The sequence below is a fragment of the Prosopis cineraria genome, unplaced genomic scaffold (assembly GCF_029017545.1).
Source record: "Prosopis cineraria cultivar Desert tree isolate PC_DT_omini unplaced genomic scaffold, ASM2901754v1 PC1602, whole genome shotgun sequence".
NCBI lineage: Eukaryota > Viridiplantae > Streptophyta > Magnoliopsida > Fabales > Fabaceae > Prosopis > Prosopis cineraria.
In genome coordinates, this window is record NW_026556927.1 from 6,460 (window position 1) to 25,099 (window position 18,640).

The window sequence follows — 18,640 nt, forward strand, 5'->3', positions numbered from 1 at the left end:
GTTTAGAAGTTTTACAAATTCTCAACTATAATTATCAAATATATATGTATGTATACACACACACACACATTAATAATTAATAATATATTTTCTTCTTCAATATTTAATGGAGGTAAAAAGAAAAATTTGTTGTAAGAATTTAATAATGTAATTTATAAATATAATAAAAAAATTTCTCTTTTTTTCTATAAATAAGACCTCATTTCTACTAAGTCCTTGACAAATATCATATCATTAAATTTTCTATGAACTTATTATCGATGTAAGTATATCAATCATCAATTATTAATTAATTTTAATAATTTTGATGTTTATAATATTTTTTAAAATATACAGAAAATTTTTAACTTATTCATCTGATCTTATTTATAAGGTAGAGAGAGTTTGTTTATATTAATCTTATTTATAGATCACTTTAAATCATTATTATATTTATTTTTACTATTTTGTCCTTGTTAAAGTTAGGAAGCTCATTAAATATTGGAGCATTTTATTTTTAAAATAGGTATATTTATAAAGGTAAAATTAAAAATTTATTAATTTTTTAAATAGAGTAAATTAAATTAAATTTTTATTCTAATAAAAATATTAAAAATAATTTATAAATAAAATAAAATAAATTATATAAATTATGGATTATGGATGGTATGGTTCCCGGCCTTCGGATAGTTAAAATTATAAAATATTGACAAAATTGCCTCAAGTTTCAACCTAACAAACATTTCACGATATCTTTTTTTTTTTTTTTTCTCGTTTATTCATTTCCAGCTATCGTAGGGAAAACGGTCTTCTGATTCTCTCCGTCATTCTGGACTCGCGAGTCACCGGGTCGATTGACAATCCAAGCAGAGGAGAGAGAAAGATAGGGGGGAGAGAAAGAGACTGTGGCCATGGCGGATCAACAAGACTTGCCTGAGGGAACGGTGCAGAACTTATTGGATCAAGAGTCTCTGAAGTGGGTCTTCGTTGGGGGCAAAGGCGGTGTTGGGAAGACCACATGCAGTTCCATTCTTTCGATCCTTCTCTCCAGGGTTCGAAGCTCTGTTCTAATCATCTCCACCGACCCCGCTCACAATCTCAGTGATGCTTTTCAGCAACGCTTCACTAAGACCCCCACTTTGGTTAATGGCTTTACAAATCTTTATGCCATGGTAAAATTTCATTTCCTGGATTTTCATTTGTCTTTTTTGTTGTCCTTATCGTTTTCCCTCTTGGAAGAGGCTTGTGTTTCAGATTTGTAATTATGTTTCTATGAAGAATCTGAGCATCATCATGTTCTCAATTGTCATGCTCTATGGTCAACAGCGACGGAAAACGTTGATGCTCTATGAGTATTAGAATCTCAGTTTGCTGAGTCGCGCGCGCGCGCGCGCGCACACACATTTTCAGTTTTTATATTGCCAGGACGCTTTTTGAGGAATTGGTATTGGCTTACATGAGTGCAAGATTTATCTGGAACCATCTATATGTGTTGACTTCATTTCAATTGTTTACATAAAAAAAAATAGGTTTTAAAACTTTCTAGCATTGGTTGTTGCATCTATTTCTGCAGAGCTATTTCCTGTGTCCTTCACATTTCAATTATCTTCATAGTAGTTTGTAGTCTAGGTCCAGTTTTTGTTTTAATGTACATAGTTTGCGCTGTATTTGTCCTCAATTTATATTATAATGCTTAACAGGAGGTGGATCCTACTGTTGAACGTGAAGATATCAGTGGTACCGATGGAATGGATAGTATGTTTTCAGAACTAGCTGGTGCTATACCTGGGATTGATGAGGCAATGAGCTTTGCTGAGATGCTGAAGTAAGGGGGGAAAAAAATGTCCTTGTGATTCAACAGTGACTTGAAATTTTGCTGAATATTTTTTTACCTATGTTTTGAAGTAGTTTGAGGACTGTTACGTTTATAACTTTAGTTGGACTTCACTTTCTTGGATAAAAAATATTAAATTGGGTAAAATTTTGGGTGAAAAGAAGAAAGGTGATAATGGAAAGTAAATCATGTAAGGAATTTCTCGCACCCAAATGTTTGTTTTCAACTTATCTTTATCCAATGTGGGACTCCATTATGTCACTGCTGTTGAAGAGCCTATGACCTTTGTGGCTTTACTCTATGGTGATCACTAGGTTGCGCCGTCCAGAGGTGGTGGGTTCTGTGGGGTTGTCAATGTGGTCTCTGGCACTCTCCCAGATGTTCATTTGAGATTCATCTCTTAACCTTGAACAAATTAGCAGTTAAAACATTACAGACTAGACTGATTTCAACTTTCAGGGTTTATGAGAACAGGAGTCCTTCAAATGTCCAGCTGAAGGAAGAGAAGAAAATTCAATGTGTTTGATGTAAACATTATGCAGGAATTTTGGAAATCTTAAAATGTTTTTGAAGAAAAGTATATCTGGGAAATTAATACTATTGGAAATAAGATTACCATGTTTGGTATGTGACCTATAATGCACCAGAATATATTTTCACCCATGTGAGACTTCAATGCTACTTGGACACGTTGCCTATCTGTTTAACATGTCTTCAGACCTGTTGGACCAATAGAGAAGATCAGTTTTTCGGTTTAGACAAGTGCTGGACTAGGCTCATATACACTAACCAAATCTGTTTATGATGATTTCGAAATCTGAATTTGGATGCATGTTTTGCAATTTATTCATTTCTATAGTGATGTGAGGGCATGTGGAAGTTGTTTTTCCATTCCAAGTCTTTGATCTGCAGAATTTATTCTTGATACTTAATTCATCTAAAATATGTGAACTGATTTTTGGTTTAATTTGACAATTTCTACAGATTGGTGCAAACAATGGATTATTCTATTATAGTATTTGATACTGCTCCAACTGGTCATACACTCAGACTTCTGCAATTTCCATCAATTTTAGAGAAGGGTCTTGCAAAAGTGATGTCTTTGAAAAATAAATTCGGTGGTTTGTTTAATCAGGTATACTTTCTTTCTTAGTTTGTAAGTGAAAGAGGCTCACTGTTTTGAATAATTATTATATTGCAATGTTTAAAAAATCCATAATCCTTATTTTACATATCTTCCTCATAGAGGATATGAGATCAATGCAATTGAGCATGTTTTTCTTTGTCACAGGACAGGATGTATGCTGTTCTCTGCAGTGTGTTGATCCTACTCTTAAAATATTACATATCCGTGCATTATGCTTTTCAAGATGGAATGCTTGCATGAATCTGTGATGTTTAATCATTTTAGAGTTGAATCGCAGAACATCTTTGTGGTGTGCCGAAATATGGGTGTCTTCATGATGTTTGCATTAAAGTAGCATACTTTGATGGCTTCTAAACTACATTGTGTGTTACTATTCATCACACATCTTTCTAAATACATTTTTGGGAAATCAGAACCATATCTTCCCTGTGCAATTTTCTTGCAGTTTTGTTTAATCTATTTCCTTGCTCTCAAACTTAATTGATCAGGTGATGTGTGTTTGCTTCATTATCTGTGGTGTAATGTAATAGGAAAAAGTTTTCTACCCTCATTGCAGATGTCAAGTATGTTTGGCATGGGTGATGATTTTGGTGAGGATGCATTACTTGGGAGGCTTGAAGGCATGAAAGATGTAATTGAAAGAGTTAACATGCAATTCAAGGATCCAGTAAGCCAAGAAGCTTTCTTAATTTCTTTTCCGTTTAGTTTTGAAGCTGTCAATTGATTGTCATCTTCCTCTGAATTATAACTTGTGTTCTTAGATATTATAAAATCTGGATAATTAAACCCAGATCAAGCATTGGATTTTTGAGGCACTGGTTCAAGGTTCATTGGTTGAATTAGGGTCAAACCATGGTGGAATTAGTTGAAATTAAATTACTATATTATTATATAAAAATAATTATCATATAAAATTTTAAGTAAAAATAATAAAATTCTATAATAATTAATTCCATAAGTTAATATTCAAATCCAAAGAAGATTGGGTTTTGATAATATCATGAGAAAAGGCATGGAAAGAATTGAAGAAACGAATGGCTATTATGCTAGAAGATTAGATTATGATATGATTAGTGGGCAAGTTTTTAACTACATCAGAAATGACAATGATCAAAAGTCGGCAGGCCAACAGAAAGCATGAGGGAAAAAAAAGGAAATTGAAGCCATAACAAGAATCCCAATTTGAATTTCAGATGTAATGTGACACTGGCTATTCAATTATCTCTAAAGCAAATTATAGAGAAATGAAGTATTATCCATTAGTCGTGAGTTTTGAATTACTGAGGAACAAATAGAACCTAAAAGAACAGAACAAAGAGTGAGTGTCACAGAGGTGGATAGAAATCAGATTCGTACAGTTGCTATAGCAGCGTCAGTTGCAGAGGATGGCGAGAAGGACAGCAGTAGTCCTTCATCATTTCACTGTGCAAATATTTTTCTCTCCCCAATATTGATAGAAGAACAGTTTTGAAATGTCAACATTATTTTTGAAAAAAAATTAAGACATTTAACAAACATTAACAAACTTTCTTAATTTATAAAAAGGAATGGAAGGAGTATATGGGTGTGCAGGCTCGAGTAAAGTAAATATATAATCATCCCATAGGGTTAATCACTTGTCTGCTAGATGTTTCTAAGTTGGAATTTTTTTGTGGAGATTCCTAAATTGTATTGATATTCTCAATTTGTCATCTCTTTCTACATGCCTTATCTTTTTATGCTCTAAACCATATCCTATGCTTCAGATGTTAACTATTTGATGATTTTCCCTTAAGATTGAAACTTTCGTCATGTATGTGTTTTGTTACAGTTTTTACTCCATTTAAATTGTTAGATGGAAGTTATAGCCGACTTTTTGAACTAGAAGTTAAATTGATTTTTAGTAGCCTATCATCAGTTGTGAGCCTGAAGTTTTGAATCTGAACAGAATATCTGCGACGGATATTTATGGACTAGTTTCTTTTAATATTCATGATTTGTGTCTCCTTGATTCAAATAGTTTTGTGGATTGATAAAATGAAGATGAGCTGTGTCGCGCCCGTATCATGATCTCCCAAGAAAAGAAGATCAATAAATGTAGGAGTTGCCATCAAAATTTTAAAAGGATAATTTTGAAAACCTTTTAAAAAATAAAAATGTTCTATAATAATCAGAATAGGGTTCAGCAGTCAGTTGTGCATGGGGAAGGTGTTAGGCACCTCATATCACCCGTCCGTAAGAACGGTTACCCTAAGTTGACTAAACAAAATTAATATGAGCTTAAATTACCCTTAATTAATGAAAAAGGAAAAAAGAAGAAAATTATAATTAAAAAATATTTATTTATAAGTTGGATTTGACCTAGGATAAAACCCTAGGGCCTACGTATCCTTTAGAGGGATCAAAGCCCACGAAGTTCAAGGGTAAAAATACGTGTCAGTTTGTTAATATTTCTTTAGAAAAATAATTTTTCATCTTAAAAAAATTTTAATTAGATTGGTATCTTTTAATTAAAGAAAAAAAAATTATTCCCTTATTTGATAAAGGATTTTTTTTTATAAATAAAATAGATTGAAATTCCTACGAAGATTCACAAAAATCTCAAATGGAAATTAATTTATTTTATGCCTACGGAGATTTTAAGATCTCACACGGCATAGAAATTATGTTTCGACCTATCTATACTTATGGAAAAAGAAAGGCTCTTTTTTTGTTTTAAAGAAAGAGAAGAAAACAAATCAATTGAGAATCATGATTAGTGTGCCTGTGATGGCCCATTGCCACACATGACATACTAATAAACTAGTTACTTGCGAAAACTCTAAAAATCTCACACGGTATATATAAATTAAAAAATACAATACAAACACAAAAGTCTCAAATCATATGGTGTAGTGTGTGCTAGAGAATGGTATAATAATATAAATGGCTTGTAAAAAAAACCAAATAAGAGATCAAACCTTTGGGGCTTTACCACTTGTTGCAACTTAGATGATTAGAATAATCATCTCTATCTTATAACAAAAGAAATAACCAACCAACACATATGCTTGTGTGTATGTGCTCATGTATGCTTGTTAGAACAAAATCACACACATACACACACTACCTACACAAAGAAAGCCATGTTGACTTAAATTTGAAAGGAGAGAGGAATGGACAACATACACATGTACACACATCTAGGGAAAGAAGCATGCACGTACAGGAGCATAAAACCAAAAAAAAAAAAAAAAGATATCCTTGTGAAATCACATTCAGATTGAGACGGGGAGGAACAAAACAAATTTAAAAAAAAAAACAAGCGATAGGGGAAATGAACCCGTCAGACACATCACGTCCATAAAAGCGCGCGTGCGCGCAGCACACAAGAATTTTCGAGAAGGGAGAAGTGGAAATCAAAAGGATGATCTAAATCAATATATAATCATACACCCTTCAGTCTTTAACATTTTTAAAGATTATACATGTAATCTCAAATGAGAGGATTGGCTTTTCTTAGGGTATTAGAATAATGAGCAATTGGTATTATCTTATCTCGAACATCCCTACCCAATCCTAATATCATGTTATAATGAGTGGAGATGATGCAAGAGAACAAATATTCTCTACCTTTTCAACAAACTCTCTCAAGCTCCTTTATTTGTTGCCTGCTCTTTTTTCCTCCTCCCCTTTTGCCTTGATCACCACCCTTTTATAGAAGAAAATTAGGACTTCCCACTGTAATGGTTGAATCCCATCAAATCACAATTTGTGATTAATTTTATTTGATTTTATTTTAAATCAAGGCACAATTTTGGTCCATTTGACTTTCCCTAATTGAAGACTCATATTAAGGCACAAATTTGAGAATTTTTCATTTAATTCTTATTTATTAATTTCGTTTTTTATCATTTTATTAAAAAAAAGCTCTTCAATTTTTTATTTTATTCCTTTATTTTTGTGGGGGCCTGGACAAAATGGGGTGTTCACAAGCTGGAAACTCTGTTAAATTTGTTGGTATGATGGCAATCAGAATTAACTGAAAATTGAGAAGGATTTGTTTTAACCAGTAGAAACAATTTGAATGTTATAATTTCTACATTGAATTATCCTAGAAGACCGTTTACTCAGTCATTAATCCTTGCTATGATTTGGTTACCTTAGCTGATGCTCGGGTGGTTAAATTATGCCAATTTCCTTTTAGTCACTTAAATGTGCTTGGGTACCTTCGTTTTCAGGACATGACTACTTTTGTCTGTGTCTGCATTCCGGAGTTCCTCTCTCTATATGAAACAGAGAGATTGGTTCAGGAACTGACAAAATTTGAGATTGACACGCATAATATCATCATCAATCAAGTTCTCTATGATGATGAAGGTAGCATGTCTATCATGTCCTTTATATTACACACACAACACACATTGTTTTTCCTTGTCTTATCAATGTTATTTATTGATCTACTAATACTTACAGATGTCGAATCCAAGTTACTTAAAGCAAGAATGAAAATGCAACAGAAGTACCTAGACCAGTTTTACATGCTGTATGATGACTTCAACATTACCAAGCTGCCATTGCTCCCAGAAGAGGTAAGCTATTGCATTTGAAACCACAAACTATAAATCATATCATAACGTATTGATGAATAATCGCTTAAAAATAGAGCAAAATACTCCATAGTATATTGTATCACAAACTTTAACCAGCTGCCTCTGCATTTTCCTGATTTTCATGCACAACTTCTCAATATTTTGAAAACATATATGACCTTCCAGTAAAACGTTAAAAAACCCTGCACGGACTCATGAAATGCTGCATGCACCTCCCTTGAATTTTTACGAGTTTTTGATTGGAACATGTGCAGATTTTTGTGTAGGATCTGAAAAGCTGAGAGTTCTGTAATTTTAACAATACTGAAGTCACATCATGCCTTTCTACTATAACACTGTACATTATTATATTATATGGGATCTTCAAATGATGCAAAAGGCATCTGTATATGCATGATTTTGCATTTTCTTGCACCAAGCCTTCCATCTTCCTCCAGAATTATTTTGCAGATGGATATATGTTGTGGTTGATTGCTTTTTCCTAACGATCCTCATGAATTTGGATATCTCTGCTATACCAGTATATTGCCAGTCACCAATTGAACCTAATATCGCTTGAACTATCAACACCTGTCACCCCTGGATTGTATCTTTTGGTTTCCTAAATTGGAAGAGTTTGTTGATGGTTCTGAAATTTTGGCTTTTTGGCTTGGTTTGCACTATAGGCATGACTGCTTTGCCGTTGGTGTTAGCGGCTTCAGATCTTTGTTTGAATTGTGATTCATCCAGAAGGGATTGAAAATCAATGGTTCCGGCAATTCCAGCTGGGATCTTCCCCTATTCTTACGTTGAACCATTGGATCTAGTTGTTCCTGGTTTTCTTTCTAACATGGTTGCCAATTTATTGGCCTCAACACCAAAAATAAAAATCTGCATTCTTGCACCAAAGTGATTTTAAAAAGAAAAAAATTATCAGTTATTATTATTTGCTTATTTTTTAGCCATCGCAAATATGATAGGTTACTGGGGTTGAAGCTCTGAAAGCATTTTCATCCCATTTCTTGACACCATATCAACCTGCATCAAGTGGAGACCCAGTAGAACGGCTAGAGCGCAGAATATCAACATTGAGGCAGCAGTTAAATGAGGCTGAAGCAGAACTGGAGAGACTCAAAGCTAGCTGATTGTGCTTTGGTCGATATTGCCATTTTTGGTTCCCATTTTTTCCAATTTATTATCAGATAAAGCATATATTCTGGATTGGGCTGCCAATGTAAGGTTAATCCTCTTTTTTGCCTCTATTTTAAATCGGGTTCCCTCTCCACAAAAGAAAAAAGAAAAGGAGCAAGTCCAAATGGAAAATGTTGAGGTTAGCCTAATTTGTTTTTTTGTTTTGGGGAGTATTCGTAGTTTCGTGACCTTGTAATTTCCAGATTACAATGAATGGGATAACTTGCTTTTTCCAAGATGGTAGAACACATCTTAATATGCTAATTGAGGATTTATTCTTAGATACTCCCAAGTCTATTATGAATAAGCATAATGTATGCTTGCTTGGTAAATCCACGACTCTGTTCTATTTATCTCCTGTAAGTTGAATCTACGTGAGAGTTTCTGATTTATCGAGTGCAATGTCTGATGACAGTTCTATTTATCTTCTATAAGTTGAATCTACATGAGTTTCTGATTTTCATATATTCGGTGACTTGGGAATGTTTGAATTCTTGGAAGGATAAACCCTTGTGCGATGGATTTTCACTGTTCATCATTACATGATTACTTTTCAAAAGAGGTTTTCTATATGTTGTATTATGATTTTTTTTATTTTTTGATAATCTATGTTGTGTTATGCTTTTATTGGGAATTTCCATGAGCCATTGATTTTTCACTTGGGAGAATGATAGTTAAAGACCTTGTAAAAGCATTTATTATAATTAGATTCATCAAATTATTGAAATTTTAATAAAAAAATTGTAATCCTTAACTGAACTAAAAAAAATTCCCTTTACCAAAAATAGCTTGAGAGTTAAGAGCCACCCGCTGGCCGCCCAAAAACCTGTCAGCACCTAAGATGGTTGTGAAATTTCTTAACCTCTAATATTTAAAAACCTTGGCTGAGAATTGAATTATTTTATAAAATATTAATCATTTAATCTTTAGATTTTTAATTAATTCAATCTTTTAAATTTTAATTCATTGTGATTCGATCTTTATAGTTTTAACTCAATTTTAATTTAATTTTGTAAACTTTGACTCTTGTAACTCAATTTTTATATGTTTAATCATTTAAATATTGATCCTTATATTTTAAAAAATAAAATTGTAAAAGGTGAAAACTATTTATAGTTTTAACCTTTATAATCTTTATAAAGATAAAAAGGGTTTAGTGATTTAAAATATTAGTTCTACATTTTAAAATGATTTTAATCGTTATAATTTTATATTTTAAAATATAGGGATCAATATTTAAATAGTTAAAAATATAGAAGTTGAGTTGTAAGAATTAAAGTTTAAGTATTAAGTTGCAACTAAATTAAAACTATAAGAATCAAATTATAATGAGTTAAAGTTTAGATATTAAGTTATAATTTGGTCAAATTAGACCAAATAATTAATTTTTCTTATTTTATATTTGTATTAAATTTTTGGTAACTAAAAATCTGATTATTGAGAATGCTTAAAATTAGTATGAATATGAGTGTTTATAATTTCTCAATTGAAAAGTTCTAACCTCATTTAAAAATTGACTTATAACTATAAAACTATTGACCTATTTCTAAGTGAGGTTAGAACTTTTCAATAATAAAGTAATATTATGTTTGAATGAATTTGAATTTGAACCAAATTCATTATTTGGATCTATGAGAATTTATAGATTTAGGTTTGGTCCAAATCCAAATCTATACTTAAATATAATTTCTTTATAATTTCAAATTTTTTCTATAAACTAAAAATTTTAAATTTCAACTCACTTTCAAATACCCTTCGTGACCACCCAGTGTCGATCTGCCGCTTACCATCCATGATTGAACTATCATAGTTGATCAAGAACAAACTACTAAAGTTGAATGTGATTGGATCTCCACTAACAGCACCGACAGTATTTAGCGATCGAGACCCCTCTTGTATGTTGTTTAAAACCAAACTGCTGACTCATATCAAGACCAAACCGTTGACTTTGATTAGGATCAAATTGCTATTGCCAACTAGGACCAAGGTTGCTACCTTCGATCGGGACTGAACTACATGTGTCAACTAGGACTGAACTACAGACTTCATATTTTATATTACAAAATTAGAATGTGAAGGCTCATTCCTTTTTAAAAAGATGAGCTACTTAGCAACATACAGTATGTCAATTCAAAACAGGTCATATTGATGGTGAATCAAAATTGATACAAGATCAATTCAATTATTAGATTAATTGGTTAACAAGTTTATTTATTTAGAAGGGTAAGACTTAGTATATACTTAATATATTTATATCCAATTAAATCATGACAAATGAATTTTAATATGTTAATAATATTAATAATAATAATAATTTATTATAGAATAAATAGTATGTAAAAAATTTATATGTCTATTGTTATTATTAGTAGTAGTAGATATGTGTTGGGGATATTTGTTGGGTGCTTATTCCTAATAATATATACGTAAAACTGCTGTCTCACCATTGTTGAGATGGCCGAATTGGTCTAAGGTGCCAGATTAAGGATCTGGTCCGAAACGGCGTGGGTTCAAAACCAATCTCAACAAGATGTTTTAATTTTGATATTGTTTTTATTTTTTTATGGCATCCATCAAATCAAGCTTCGTAAGCCCAATCCAACGACACGCTTGGGGCTCCTAACGTTGTCAGACGTGATTGCCATTTGCTGACATACAGCCCCAAAACAAAACATGCATGGCAGTATTTTTTGGAAAGAAAATAACTTTTTTTTAATCTAGATGAATCGGTAATGCCACTAGAAGAAATTATTTTTAGTTTAAGACGCCTTTTTTTTTTTTTTAAATCAGCGACGCTAACACAAGAATGAGGAAGGAAATGAGAACAAAGCTTTTTTTGATAATGAAAATTTCCTCATCCAATGCATGCTTAGTATTGAATTATAGATGAAAAACGATAAAGGTTATCACCAAAGAAAAAGGAAATATAAAAAAAATAGTAAAATGACACTAACGTCCCTCCAAAGTATGACGCAATCTGCATATCCCGTGGTGACGGAATCCAAGAGATGCATTGCTTTTCCGAGTATCTATGTTCGCACAACCGTTGATCGGAACGGACCTGTTTCGCAATGGAGTGGTGCCGGTTTCCACATTTTTGATTTATGTCTTTTTGAGACATACAAGTGCACAGGGCTTACTTGAGGTTATCAAACCATAGTAATCACCACATAATTACCCAATAAGGCAGTCGCCCTTTGTTGTTAGTTACTTGGAAATTTTATCAAGACTCAAGAGCCATACTTCGTCTATCGTCCTTTAATTTCCTTTCTTTAGTCTCCATGACGCCTTCTATCTGGGCGAGCATGTTGAAGTTCCCTTGGACTAATAAGAGTGTAATTGGAAATATGTTTTGGAACAAATACAACAATTTATCAGCTTTTCATAATCCATCTGATCAACAAACTAAAGCCAATCCCCTCTGACTTGTCAAGCCAAGCCGAGCCTTGTACAACAGCCATGAATGATACATAATTTTAATACCAGCCATAGCGCACATTGTCAACATTGATTCTTCAATGTAATAGAGCACTCATAATCAATCTACAAGTCATATTTGTTCCAACTACAAACTAACCACCATGCAACGTTGAAATAAAAACCACCACATCCTTCTCTTCTAATGATGTGTTCAGTTGGCCACTCAGCTCCCAATCACAATCATTCACAAGGACTAGAACCCCAGGTCTCCTGCAACACAAACCATGAGAAACCAAACAACTAGTGCACATTATGATGAGATGACTCTTCCTGCATTCTACTTTCAGCTTAAGCCTCAATCCCATGTCCCTTACCTAGTTATCCATCATCCCACAGAGTAACTTTTAGTTGTTGAAAAACCTGACTTATAATAGCCATTACAAAATCCAGAAGTAGTATTTGCCTCTCATATTCAAGCTTAAGTTGAAAAGATCAACAACACAACTTACACAGTGTCCCCCTTCATGAACATTTCAGGCCTCTCCCTGATCAAGTTTGTCCGCACCCAAGAAAGCAAATCTTTCATAATTAACTGAGAAGCAAGATGAAAATATTGCGAGATTGTTAGGCATAACAAAAGAATGATCAAATTCAATAAATTTTTAAGTCATAGACTACCTTATCCGATCCATTTTGTGGCTCAAGATTGACATTATGAATTTTCTTGGACTCACAAAGAAGCTCCAATCCCCCACTGCGTTGAACCATCAACATTCCAGCCGTTATAACAAGCACTTATAAAGCCATACAAGATTATAGGGTTCTCAGTTCTAACCAGAAGCCACAAGTGTAACATTAGAAAATTCAGAACAACTTGCGGCAAGAAAATTGAAAACAACACAACTGCCAATATCTTGAGCATCAATTAGGGACCAATAGAGATGCCTGATAGAACCTCACTTCAGAGTTCAGAGCTTTCCATTACAAATTTCCAAATGCTAATATTGGACATCAAGATAAACTAGAATAGCATATTTCCGGAGTTCCTTTCAGTATTCAGCTTGTTCTGTGTTTCATGAACTCAAACATCCTACAAAATTGTTTATGTGACTCGATACTGGTGGCAATTTATTCTTCTGGCTTCCCAAGAAAAAGCTCCGAACCTTGAAGGGATATGCCAATTACAATAAAGCTCCCAACCATACACCAACCAAGAAACTAACTTCCAAAAGAGAATGCTGTTCAACACAGCGTTTGTATGAAATAGGAGAAGAGAATTCTTCAGATTCCAAAAGAAAATTCAAACACGGTAGACTTCATCCTGTATAATTGGTTGTATTCATGGTTGGATTATAAAGAGGGTTTTGTACAGTTTGAGGGTTTCTTGTGAGTTCGTAATTGTTCACAAAACTTCAGGATGAACTTCTAAAAATGTTTAACTACAACAAATTACCCATAATTTCTTACCAAATAGCCTTAACAGTTCATAACAATTCAAACGCAGCAAGAGAAGAAGACAACATAAGGGGAACAAACTGGTTCATGAGGACTTTAGATTCTACGGTAAGAGGAAATCAACCAAACAGTATTCACAGTTTTTACAAACGAACAAACAACTACAGCGAGAAACCATGACGATCAAAGAAATTGATTGAGAATTTAGAAGGATAACGTAAACATACCCGAATTCTAATGTCAGCTGCATTATATTGCTTTCTCAGAAGCCCAAAACACTGGAGAGAGACAATCTAACTAGAAGAGAGACTGGGAAAAAACAAAACAGCTTCAAATTTTATTCCTATGCGCTACATCGGCGTTCATTTTCCCTTAAAAGAAACCCGAATAATATGCATCTTTCTTTCTTTATTTCTTTTTTAAAAAATAACCACAGGGATATGCTATCCCTTTCTTTAAAAAATAAGTAATCTAAGAAAGTACCAAATTCTTGACCTTTAAAAATATGTCACCGTGATAAACAATAAATAAATATCGTCACTAGTTAAGAATCCCTCTCTTTCCCTAATTTACAATAAATAAAGCCAATCCGAACCAGAGTTGATAGCCGATACATTTCACTAGTTAAGAAACTGAAAGCTGGGTTTAATATTAAACAAAACCACTCCATCAAATAGCCGAAAGGAAACGACGGATGCTTACACCGGCGATGAACGACGGCGATCTTCAAGACGTCGGTTTGGAGCTTGCACCGGGCACGAGGAGTCAAGCTTCACAGTTCGAGAGCCAGAGAGGCTATGCAAAGGGCGAGGAGGGGTTAAATCGCAACGCAGAGGCGATGGTAGCACTTTATTCTAAAATAAAATAATAACTGAAGGACCGGGCCAATCCGGGTTTTCTGGACGATTACGGGCCGGGTTTTCCTACCGTTTCCCCGCTCCAGTTATTGCGATCATTCGGGTTCCTGAGCATCCCTTGTGTAAACTTGGGTCTGCATTAACCAGACCAGACATATTTCATTGTCTAATGTAATCGTAAACGGTAAACACGCTGTAAAACTAAAATTACATCCAGAGGTCCCACCCCGGCACTCCCGTCAATCCGCTGCTTAAACAGTTAAACTGGTCTAGCTTGAGGTAAAGTAACCGACGATCGGGATCAGATCCGTCATTTACGAAACGACAATGGCCACACCTCATCACTCCACTGATCTTGCTTTCCACTTTCCAGTTTCCACTGTCATATTGTAAATTACGCAATTTGTCTCCAAATTTGCGTTCCTCCCATCTGGGGTCGTCTGCAATAGGCACAGCTCAAACATTGGATATGAAGTTAGGGTTTTTGTAGGAGTAGGTGCTTGACGAAGGCGAATCACTGAAGCTATGGAGGCTTACAAAAGATGGGTCAGGCAAAACAAAGAGTTTGTGCACTCTTTGGAGTCTTTGGCCAATGTAAGCTATCATTTGGTTACAAATTTGTCTTTTCATCATGCCGCCCTTACAAATTCATCCATTAATGTAACTTTCTGAGGTAATCATGCAATGAAATTGGCTCAAAATGGGTGAGATTGATATGATATGAGGTTTGATGCTATAACTTGCGGTTGTTAGACTACAGGTTTATGGCTCTTCTTCATTATTTATTCTTTGGGTTGGGAAAGGGAGAGGAAGGGATTCTATGGTTGATAATTTACTTTAAACTGCTCTATGTTTTGATGCTCTTGTTTTTGGAAGTTTCAAGTCTATTCACTTTCTAAATGTACAAAACGTACATGCTGTTATCCATTCGATATATTTGAGCAGTATTTGGGCTTAGCTACGGGGTACAATTCAAACAAGGATATTGTGTTGAAAGAGTATCGTTTCTTTATTGTGGTCAGGGGATGACGTGGCTTCTTCCGGAACGGTTCTCGGATTCAGAGATTGGACCAGAAGCAGGTTTTGTGAAATTTTGGTAACATTTGGCTACTTTTGAGTGTCTGATTATATGTGATTCTTTCTCTCTCACTTCAAGGACGTAAATGCTCTGCAGACGGCATATTTGAAACAAATAAGTTTAGGCAAAAAGTAGAAGCTTCTATCTCCTATAGCATATATATATATATATATATATATCATGTCTTGTGGATTCTGAAAATTCTTGGAGTCACATTAATTTTATGTAGCTACATTCGTTTTCTTTGAATTTGAAAGGTTTCTGATTTGCTCTTTATTTTCTTTATTGTTGTTGTTGTTGTTGTTATTTTGCCTGCTTTGTTTCTATCATGTTTAGTTGTAACGAGACCTTTTAGTTAATAATATTCCTAAAAACTTAATCGATGATAGAGGACAATGACATCATGTAATCCATATAAATTACCCCACCTAATGGGATAAGGCATCTTCTTCTTCTTGTTGCATATGCTGTAGTAACTTACTGTCGAATCTTTAACTATATGCAGTAACAACCATTTTGGGAATCATCACAGCTATAAACGAACACATAATTGATACAGAACGTACCCAAACTATTACAGGCTCAGTTGAGCCTAATTCATTTCCTTATCCTTTATGCTTATCTGCAATAAAGGATTTGGAAACACTAGTTGAAGTTGTGGCACAACAATACTATGGTGACGATAAGAAATGGAATTTCCTTGCTTTTACAGAAGCAACCAAGTAAGCACATAGTGTATTATAGTACATGTGCTTTCACATTATCCATAGCCTGGCATAGCTAGTTAACCATTGATCCATGTTCTTACCTTGCATCAATCCAACTCAGAGTGCTGGTCCGGTTAACTTTGTTTCGGAAGAGTGGATATAAGATGCTGCTACAGGGAGGGGAGACGCCTAATGATGAGAAGAATTCAGATTATTTGACTTCTCAACATCAAGTAGGCCGTTTGCCGCAACCTAGAGGGCATGTAGGGTCTGGTTACATGAATAACAATCTTATTCAAAGCCCATGGAATATTGAAGGAAAAGCACTCTCTGCTTTAAGTAGATTTGGAGAAAATGCTAGGGTGTTGTCAGATCCAGCATCGCTGCATCATGTTAAACACCAGCATGAAATTATGAAGCCTCCAGGTAATCTGTCTTAGTTACTTCTAGCAATACTTTAATTGATTATCATTCGCTACTGAATGAGCTCATACTTGCCACTGTTTCTTTTACATGTTCAGTTGTAGAGAGACCTACCCTTCTAACTGTAATGTCCAAGAAGGGTCTTCGGGGGGTTATGTTTCTAGTCGGAGAAGTTTTATTTATCACTAGACCTCTTATTTATGTTCTATGTGTTCGGAAGTATGGTATTCGATCATGGACCCCTTGGTTCATGTCATTAGCTATTGACTGCATAGGGACGATTATCCTTTCACTAGTCACTACATCCGTGGTTGGAGGGAAGGACCATGCGTTTCATCTTTCAGCCTCTGAGAAGGATGAGGTTAGAGTTTCTTTATAGATATGTGAAGTTGACATGTACGGTGCATTGGGCATATCATTCTTCAGTCTTCACTCCTTTGCATGAGTCTTTAAGTTCATTATAAGTGTCTTACATGCCAGTAATATCGGTTAAGATATAAAAAATCATTGATGCTGGGATAGCTATACTTCAGGCTAGAAGACGTAAGCTGTTGTTTGCTCTTTACCTGATGAGAGATCCATTCTTCAGCAAGTATACCAGGTAGAATTGATTTCACATTTTCTTTTCTCATGTCTTCGGTTTAAAATATTTTGCAATTTTCTTACTTTCCTTATCTCAGGCGAAAACTGGAGAGCACTGAGAAAATCCTGGAACCAATACCCATTATCGGATTTCTTACAGGTATGCTTGATGGTTTTTCGTTTTTCTCCTTGATTCCCCTCTTTCTGTTTCAAGATGTCTTAACATCATCAAACTCCTAATACTCCTGCAAAGTGCAAGCATCTGATCCTTTGGTTCTTTATATGCTCTCAGAAAAAGTCGTTGAACTTATGATTGGAGCTCAAACACGACACACTTACACATCAGGGTCATGAAGTTGTGGCCAAAAGTTAAAGTTCCTATCTTCGAAGGTTCAGATGTCTATTCCAGACTCCTTGTTCCAAACTTATACGGAGGAGATGTATTGATTTCATATATTGAATATCAATAAACCGAAAGTTTCAGCTCCTCCACCACCCCCCCTTTTTTTGAGCTCAGCAGACCCGGACATGGAAGTCGTGAATCAGGTGTGGGATTTTTTTTTTTGGGTCAATGGATGTCTCTTGAGAGCTATTGTTCCTAGCCACTACATCTGTGGTTGGAGGTAGAATTACACATGTAGTTCTGACTTCTGAGTGTCATGTTGTGATTCTTTAGCTCAAAATACTGTATCTCAGAAAATACGAATGCTATAGAATAGGAAGGAATCTTAATGCTTTAAAAGTGATTTGTGGCTACACCTTTCACATTTTTACTTTGGCTTCCAATCGGTAGTGTTCATAGGTTCAGTTTTGCTTTAGCTTTTTTTTTCCTTTCCCCCCTTTTGGGGTCAAAGAGTTATGCTTCAGTTTAATTTGGCGGAAGTCAATGGGAAAATTATTTCTTGGTCCTCAAATGTAACAAACTTTTCATGTGAATTTTTATCATTTGTTCTTAACCATAAATCAGATCAAGAAAGATCTAATCGCTATGATTAGCCTGACATTTGGGGGGGGGGGGAGGAATTGGTTTGACTAAACTTGATGCGATCGAGTTGGCTGAGTTATTTGCTGCGTTTTCACTTGTGCTTTCAATTATATTCACCCTACTTGTATCATAAAAAATGTTTCTTGAGATACGATAGTTAATTAAATACGTAAATACTTACAAGCAAGCTTTAATGTTCAATCACACAAAGTTGCTTATGAAAGAGTTCAAGTGGAAGAATAATCAATGTAACTGAAGCACATGATTAGATGAATTTGGAATATATTTTATCTTAATTCTTATTTGGCTAATCTTTTTCCAATTAAACGAAGACACTAAATTGAGGATGATGAAATCATGTTCATGCCACTCGATGTTTTCTGGGCAAAAACCAAAATGAAAATCAAATATAACAGAAGACCATGAGAGGCT

The 18,640-nt window shown here is 34.4% G+C and overlaps 3 protein-coding genes across 3 annotated transcripts; 2 read left to right on the forward strand and 1 right to left on the reverse strand.

Moving 5' to 3' along the window:
* Window positions 1–853: 853 nt before the first annotated feature.
* LOC129300464 (ATPase GET3A-like) lies at window positions 854–9,091 on the forward strand. Its single transcript, XM_054939040.1, has 7 exons — window positions 854–1,151; window positions 1,680–1,804; window positions 2,798–2,948; window positions 3,517–3,627; window positions 7,160–7,298; window positions 7,395–7,510; window positions 8,491–9,091. Exons 1-7 carry the CDS (start codon window positions 891–893, stop codon window positions 8,653–8,655), a joined length of 1,068 nt encoding a protein of 355 aa, XP_054795015.1. The 5' UTR covers window positions 854–890; the 3' UTR covers window positions 8,656–9,091.
* Window positions 9,092–12,051: 2,960 nt separating this feature from the next.
* LOC129300463 (ubiquitin-related modifier 1 homolog 2-like) lies at window positions 12,052–14,422 on the reverse strand. The gene is made up of 5 exons (XM_054939039.1): window positions 14,279–14,422; window positions 13,804–13,885; window positions 12,800–12,875; window positions 12,631–12,713; window positions 12,052–12,391 (listed from the first exon to the last, which is right to left on the reverse strand). Exons 2-5 carry the CDS (start codon window positions 13,824–13,826, stop codon window positions 12,274–12,276), a joined length of 300 nt encoding a protein of 99 aa, XP_054795014.1. The 5' UTR covers window positions 13,827–13,885; window positions 14,279–14,422; the 3' UTR covers window positions 12,052–12,273.
* Window positions 14,423–14,571: 149 nt separating this feature from the next.
* LOC129300462 (peroxisome biogenesis protein 16-like) lies at window positions 14,572–17,996 on the forward strand. The gene is made up of 8 exons (XM_054939038.1): window positions 14,572–15,027; window positions 15,456–15,513; window positions 16,017–16,233; window positions 16,340–16,644; window positions 16,740–17,002; window positions 17,175–17,242; window positions 17,322–17,383; window positions 17,516–17,996. The coding sequence occupies exons 1-8, from the start codon at window positions 14,959–14,961 to the stop codon at window positions 17,575–17,577; spliced, it is 1,104 nt and encodes a 367-aa protein (XP_054795013.1). The 5' UTR covers window positions 14,572–14,958; the 3' UTR covers window positions 17,578–17,996.
* The last annotated feature ends 644 nt before the right edge of the window (window positions 17,997–18,640 follow it).

Bases quoted from the DNA above. Each gene is read 5' to 3' on its own strand.
- LOC129300463 (XM_054939039.1), bottom strand. From the start codon at position 13,826: ATGCAGCTGACATTAGAATTCGG. The intron at 12,876-13,803 runs GTATGTTTACGT...GGTTCAACGCAG, and splicing joins CAGCTGACATTAGAATTCGG to TGGGGGATTGGAGCTTCTTT. The intron at 12,714-12,799 runs GTAGTCTATGAC...CTTGCTTCTCAG, and splicing joins CACAAAATGGATCGGATAAG to TTAATTATGAAAGATTTGCT.
- LOC129300464 (XM_054939040.1), top strand. From the start codon at position 891: ATGGCGGATCAACAAGACTTGCCTGAGGGAACGGTGCAGAACTTATTG. The intron at 2,949-3,516 runs GTATACTTTCTT...CCCTCATTGCAG, and splicing joins TCGGTGGTTTGTTTAATCAG to ATGTCAAGTATGTTTGGCAT. The intron at 3,628-7,159 runs GTAAGCCAAGAA...CTTCGTTTTCAG, and splicing joins ACATGCAATTCAAGGATCCA to GACATGACTACTTTTGTCTG.
- LOC129300462 (XM_054939038.1), top strand. From the start codon at position 14,959: ATGGAGGCTTACAAAAGATGGGTCAGGCAAAACAAAGAGTTTGTGCAC. The intron at 16,234-16,339 runs GTAAGCACATAG...AATCCAACTCAG, and splicing joins GCTTTTACAGAAGCAACCAA to AGTGCTGGTCCGGTTAACTT. The intron at 17,003-17,174 runs GTTAGAGTTTCT...GCTATACTTCAG, and splicing joins CAGCCTCTGAGAAGGATGAG to GCTAGAAGACGTAAGCTGTT.